The 7494-nt window shown below is 29.6% G+C and overlaps 1 protein-coding gene across 7 annotated transcripts in view; it reads right to left on the bottom strand.

Moving 5' to 3' along the window:
• Positions 1-7494, bottom strand: part of LOC106683726 (serine/threonine-protein phosphatase 2B catalytic subunit 3) — a 222885-nt gene that overhangs the window by 23634 nt on the left and 191757 nt on the right. For all 7 annotated transcript variants that reach the window (XM_067044823.1, XM_067044824.1, XM_067044825.1 and 4 more), the window contains exons 6-9: positions 6100-6239; positions 4104-4181; positions 3258-3351; positions 1023-1149 (exon numbers count right to left, since the gene is read on the bottom strand). In XM_067044823.1, coding sequence (XP_066900924.1) covers positions 1023-1149; positions 3258-3351; positions 4104-4181; positions 6100-6239 — 439 coding nt within the window. The remainder of the gene's footprint in view (positions 1-1022; positions 1150-3257; positions 3352-4103; positions 4182-6099; positions 6240-7494) is intronic.

Genomic DNA, 7494 nt, shown 5'->3' with positions numbered 1-7494 from the left:
TATATATATGTTAATATTCACACTGTTATTCATATAACTAAGAATATTTTTTGAATCTGCTATTCTGAGATAAAAATTAACAACTGATTTTTTTAGAACAAACACATTAAATAAAGTAATTGTAGCTATTTCTTAATTGGTTTTCTTTACTGTACCCCAGACCATTTTCTAAAATCATTAAATCTCTGTTCAGCCTTTTAAATAAGTTTATTAAATTATATGTGCATAAAAGTTCACTAAAATAAATTTAAAAAATACCAATGATATATGTTTTTTTCCCAATTTATTTTAATAAATTTATATATATATATATATATTTAAATTTAACTGTAGTACTTCCTCTTTTCATACTAAAAAAAAAAATAATAATAATTTAGGCATAGTAAAGCACAGTCTTCTTATCTTCAATCTGTCAGGTTTCACTTTCACTGTTGTACCCCTCAAAAATAAAATTTAAAGTATTGCTTGAGTTTGACATTTTATTCAAAAAGATAAGAACAAAATCATAGTAAATATCTAAAAACAACCAATTTCCTTTTAAGGGATTGAGAAAACACTGTAAAATAATCTTCAATGGGATGATAAATATAAATTTCAGTTTACGAGATAATTTTTTTTTCATGAAAAATTTCAACTTAATCATCTGAAGGACAAATGACCTCTGTCTAGCCTCTGATGGTATTTAAAAGGACTAGATGCTGTGTTTTTCTTATTTAGAGGTTCTTACTGGAAGTAGAGGCTAATGATAGTAAAAAGCTGCAGGGAGATTTTAAATCATAAATGAGATTTCAACCAAGGCTTGAAATGAAACCTTTCCACTTATCAAGAGGTGTTTTTGTGCTCCGTTTCATTGGATTATCTCTTCCCAAATTGTAAGTAGAAATTTATAAAAAACATATGAAACAATAATGAAGAGGAGAAAATATGCAAAAAATTTATCAAGTTTGCAATTTAGGTAATACAAATATTCAATCGAATTTAAAACAATCTTCTAGATTTTTTTTTCACATCTATTACCTTACCTTTTTCTCCAACAAAAGGAAGAGACCAAGTGAATACATCCATGAAATTTGGGAGCCAATACGGGTGAGGAGAACAATTGAATTGTCTAATATTCATCACATTATTTTCATACTTCAAAACAGCTGCCTGAAGAAAATATTAAGATAATTGTTATTGATACTAAAAATAAAAAATAGATATTTATATTATATTATCTATTGATATTTCATGATATTATGGAAAATGAAAAACAATATTCCTGTCATATCATAACAGAATATAATGTTATATAAATAATGAAATAATAAAATAAAAACATAATGTGACTAAAACAATAAATTAAATTTCAATTATTTGCCAAAAAAGCATGCAAAAATATTAAATCAACTTTTTATAAGATTGAATAAAAGCAAACTTTGTCTTCTATATCTCTACAACCGTTGACTTCTAATTTGAGCCAATTATTAATAAATATTTTTAAAACAAAAAAAATGTTCTTGTCATAATGTAACAAACGTGTATTTATTAAAATTAAGTTTCACTAAGGCAATAATAAAACATCGATTTAGAAGCTCCTGCATAAAATTTTAGGCAATTTAAAAACCAGTTCTGTCCATTATTTTGAGAAGTAGTTCTCATTTTACATTTTCTAATTTAATAATGATAGAAATAACCTATGTGATAGTGATAATCCTTGTTTTGAAACTCCAGCCAAGAAATGGCCCAAAAATAAAACAAAACCTAACATTGACAGCTTTGATAAAGAAGCCATTCGCAGACTAGCCATTTTCATGCAAATGTTAAAAAAACTACCATCTTTGAGGGATATTTTACAAAAAATAAGGAAAAATTCAGAAATTAATTTCGGAGGAAATAAAGACACATTACGAAAAGTTATAAACTTAAAAGGAGGTATAGTTTTTTTTCTGAACACAATGATTATCAAATCTCAAAAATGACTTTTTGGATGATAATGCGTTCTTAAATAGCAAGTCAGAACAGAGTTGTCAATATATTTGCCTACAAAGTAAAACAAGAATCAATAAGAAACAGTCCCAGACAAAGATAAAGGATAACCTAAAGAAGCGAGGCCTTCTGTTTATCAGTTGGGAACTTAGTAACACTTTGGCATTACCAAGTTCAGGACTGTATCTTGGACCAAAACATTTCTCCCAGTACGAGGGGAGAGGTTTGTTTATGGTGAGGAGGGAATAAGGAGCTAGGGTGGGCAGTGCACGAGTTCCTTCCCCATAGGCAAACTCATCTTATCTTAGAAACACTATACAATATCTTGCCAAAATGTTGCAAAATTATGAAAAGAAGATGCTTTTGGGGCATATTATCTTACATATTAAAATTCACTTCAATTCCGATTTTGCTCAAGATATTCTACTAGTAAGTTGTTGATCTGGAATTAAAATTAAATCTGTACCAATATAACCCATGAAGGATCAGGGGTTCAGTACTTTGTAAGGAAGTACTGTTACTAGACCAACGGTTGTTCAAGGAGGTGATTTGGTCAGAATCACACTAGACCGCCAGATTTTTACCCAATTAAGGGTCCCCAATTGAAGAGGCTGGGCAGACCCCCAGGAGTGCCCAGAGAACCCACAGGAGTTGTTTCACGGCTACAGTGTAACAGAAAACAATTTTCTGCCCAGCCGGATTTGAACTCGGGTCCTAGAAGTTAGTAGCCACAGGCATTACCCCACGGCTACTCACGCTCCCTGTTGATCTAGAAAGTAAAAAATATTATACTGAAATTTGTTTAATATCAATATGTGTCAGTAATTATAGCTATGGCATTTAAAGTTCACTCATATCACTTCTTATACCAAATCCTCATCCTTGGATTACCAATATAAGATTGTTAAAGCATAAGGTTGATTGTTCCAAGTTTGGTACAGAATGTCTTCTTTGTCATTCTTGGTACTTGGCAAGTTTGATACAGAATTCCTTAATAACTATTTCATCAAGGACAGTATTTTGCAAGCATTGGCATCAAGTTTTTCTACATCATTGATATCTTAAAAAATAAAAAATGGCAGTGTAAATGTGTACCAACACCTGACCACATTTGTCTATATAAATTGGCCACTTATCACACCTTTATGCAAAATTTATAAGTAAATAGCTAAAAGTACCCCTCATATGTTCATGAAAATGGTAGGTATATATTATATTATATTCTTTCAGATTACAAGATTAAAAAACATAAAATTAAAATTAAATTATGATCAGATTTGATATCTTACCTTATTATTATATACATCAAGATAATTTGGTGCTGAAAAGATGGTTATGAGAGAGGGAAAACCTGTAGTCTGACTCTTTCTGTACATCCGATATCTGCAAGTATGAATTAACATCAAACCATCAAAATTCACATGGTATGAACATTTAGGCAATAATAATGGTCAAGAAGAATAACAAAATAATAAAATAAAATTACATTCCAATAATTTTGTTTTTTGAGAAAAACGAAATTTCTCTTAAGTTTATTCAAGTAATGATAAGAACTATTACCAACATTATTTATTTAAAATAAATACTGATAATGTGTAAAATACATTCACTAAAGTAAATGAATGAGGATTACATTCTTCCCCAAGCCATTCAAGAATAAAAAGATATATGGAATAGTGAACTTGTTTTCAATGTTTTAAAATTTTGAATAAATTATTTACGTATATAAAATTTATACTTCATTTTATTGATGTACATAGAATTATTGAAGTCCTAGATTTATTAATTTTCTCCTAAGAAATTCAGAAGTTGCTTAGATAGGTCTGTTAAAACCAGTTACAATTGTTTTTCTACTTTTTCTATCAAATCACATATTCTATATAATGCCTTTATTGTTTATTTATTTTTATTATTTATATATAAAAATTAATTACTTTAAAAGACCAAAATGTAAGACAAATAAATTTCATTATGGATTTCTCAAAGCCACCTAAGTAACAGCAAACTTCTTCGTAGGTATAATTAATACAAAAATTATTTATAAGACAATTAGATTCTATGTAAATTTAAATACTGAGGAGTAATATAAAAGTTTTTTTAAATCACATGATTCCTTTTTAATTTATTTTACTTACCCAGCATCTTGTGCTTCGTGTGCTCTAATAATCGAAAGAAGGTTATTATTTTGAAGGAAATCACAGCAAGCAGCATAACTGAAATGAGAAATTTCAAAATTATTACCAATACCAAATTGTTAATGGATACTAATTAACTATTTCAATAATGTTTGATTTATATGTCGCATTTAACATGGTTGATGGTCTAACTAACAACAAAATAGACTGATTGTGTAGGAAACTGTAAAAATATACACAAGATAATAAAGTACTACTTAATTTTGTTCTAGAAAAAACTAAAGCAATGGATATCAATGTAATTAAAAATTGAAACAATAAAAGAGAGAGTGAAAATTTTAACTCATCAGTGAGGAGGGAGATACGAAAAGGAGTTAGGTGTAACAGCTCTTCTTTGAAGGGTAACTGCTTAGGTACTTAAAAAAAGATATAGCAACTGGTTTAGATCATTACTTAGGTAGCAGTAGTAGTAGTAAATACTCAAGCTCCCATTGGGGCAAAGGGCTGCCACAAATTATTGCCACTTATTTTTATTGAAAACTAATTTTGTCACTTTGTTGTTCCATTTCTGTTCTGACTAGTTCAGCTCTCTCATTACCAATCTCTTCTACATGCTCATCGGTCATCCTTGCTTCTGAGCACCCTTTGAGTATTAATCAAGTGTATTTTTCCATATTGAATTTTTATTGTTCCTCAGGGTGTTTGACCAATCCACATCCATTCTATTTTTTTGATCAGTCCAATGTATGGGCTTGTAGTTAGTGTGTTGACAAGACATTTGCTTTAAATGGGCACAATTTTGTATTCTGGGAAACACCCTTATTGTTCCCGACTGTATATAACTGGAAAAATACCAAGTTGACTTTGCAGATTCTATTCCTTCTATTCCATCGGACTTTACAGAAAAAGGTCTACCAAGATGGCGGAATGAATCAATTCTACCGATGGGTTCATTTTGTCTCTCATACAATTTATCTTTGACATGGTGTTTATCCTCATTTCATTTGCTTTAGCTGTATTTAATGATAAGCGTATCTTTGCTGACTCTTCCCTCAATAATGTTGTTTAACATTCAATATCTCTGTGCCAAGAGACATATATCTTCAGCAAATTCCTAATCTTCTAGTCAGTTTATTATGCACCATTGTATTACTCTCTTTCTACTTCCTAAGGTCCTATGCCTAATGCAATCCATTACCATTTACAAGAAATAGGAGGCAAACCACATCCTTGTTGTGCTTTTAAATGCCCCAGAAAGTTTACCAGCATGAAGAACTTGGTACTCAAAGTCGTAATCAATGTTTACAAGAGTAAATATTTATTTATGGGTTCTGTATTTTCCGAGAAATCACCACATTATTTCTCTATTGACCAAGTCAAAAGCCTATGAAGACCAAGTATAAGTTGAACAATATACAGCTTTAATGCATATAACCCACATGGAGTATCCACTGGGATGGATTCTTCTCTGTTTTTGAAAAAAATATTTTTTAGTTTCTTTTCATTGTTGAGAAATCAATCATGGTTTGAAGTGAAACTTTTTTCTTTTTAATTTACAGTTCAAATAATAAAAGACATTAGTAATGTCATTATTGATTATAATGAAAATTAGTCAATAGACATTCATATTTTGAAAGGTTACTTTATAGAAATATGATTTAACGCAAGAAATAATTCCTTGTTCATTGCCACTTGGTACAATACAAAAAAACATTACAATATATTCATGTTACTATGTGTTAAGATGCTGTGATTGAAAAAAATTATTGAAAGTTACATCAATTAGCTAATGATAGAAAATACATTTTGTTTAACCTGTAACAATGCTATACAATACCAACTTTTTTTCCCCCAAATGAATTCAAGTTTAGGTAAAAATCACTTACAATGAAAAACTCAAGTTGATAACTATTTATTGTGAAAATGAAGTGGAATATATTGGTGGAATATATAGAAATTGTGATAAATCCTATATCATTAATAAAAGACATTTTACCTGTAAAAGTAAGAGCAGCCACGGACACTGTTGTGGCTGAAATGTTCAGCATTCTTCTCATTACCGAAATCCTCCAACGGATCAGACCAAAGAAGGTCGCACATTGGCCCAAAGGCAGGGGGTTCTTTAAACCGATCCAGCTGCAAAAAGACAACAATAGTTAGTATACATGCAAGAATGTCTTCACTTTTGGTATGAAAATTACAATTTTTCTGAAATATCAGTGTTGAAAATGGAAGAAGTTAAAAAGAACATTCATAGCAACATTAATAAGGAAAATTACTTTCAAGAGTTGTAAGTAACAATGAAGTTTATAATTATAAAATCATGTATTAATTTCTAGATGAAATATTTTTAACTTTGTCTGGTCTCTTACTACTGCCTACTGTAAGATTAAATTCCCAACAACTGCCCACAGCTAGTGTTGTTTATATAATAAAATTAATAAAGATATAAACTATAGATTGCCTGGAGTCTGAACGAGGAACATTCATAGCAACATTAATATGGAAAAATTACTTTCAAGAGTTGTAAGTAACAATGAAGTTTATAATTATAAAATCGTGTATTAATTTCTAGATGAAATATTTTTAACTTTGTCTGGTCTCTTACTACTGCCTACTTAAGATTAAATTCCCAACAACTGCCCACAGTTAGTGTTGTTTATATAATAAAATTAATAAAGATATAAACTATAGATTGCCTGGAGTCTGAACGAGGATCACAAAGACTTCTACAACTACTGATTGAAACTGTATCCTTTCACTAAGCCAATTTTCAGGGAAGCGAGTGAAACGTGATATTTACCTTATGTAGATATACTTTTTCTCAGAGCAACAGATTTTAACAAAACTAAAGGCAAATACATTTAGTTTCAGATATAAGAGGAAATATAAAGGTCATACATAAGGAGGGGATGGAGAAATAAAAATCGGGAGGTTTTTTGCTCTCATGGATTTTAACAACGTCCTGCTATTGAAGTAATCTAAATTTTAAAGAGCAAGAAGTCTGAATGTGTCTAAAAATCTGAGAATACATTACAAAAAAATTTGTTTCTGAGTTCTATAAGTTTTCAGATTCCTTTCAGGTCATTGTTGAAAAAAAAGAAATAAATTATTTTACCCGATAAAATTCATTTTTGTAGAGATAAAGACGATATATTATATTCAAAGTAAAATGAGCGTAGTATTATAACTCTAATAATTTATTTTTAATGTCAATAACATTTGTACCAGTGCGAGATCACAATTAGTTCTGTACGACCATTACATATCAAGAAACAGCTCTTCAAATATTGACAATTTCTCAAAAAGTAAAAAAAATATAAGTCAGGCATGAGTCGGTTTGTTGTATATATTTGCAATTTTATCCTACTTTTCTACATTTTTTTATTCT

This window comes from Halyomorpha halys, unplaced genomic scaffold (genome assembly GCF_000696795.3).
Source record: "Halyomorpha halys isolate HHAL.00 unplaced genomic scaffold, Hhal_1.1 Scaffold508.1, whole genome shotgun sequence".
In the NCBI taxonomy this organism is placed as follows: domain Eukaryota; kingdom Metazoa; phylum Arthropoda; class Insecta; order Hemiptera; family Pentatomidae; genus Halyomorpha; species Halyomorpha halys.
Note: the sequence above shows the minus strand (reverse complement) of the source record. Positions and strands in the feature narration are given on the sequence as shown.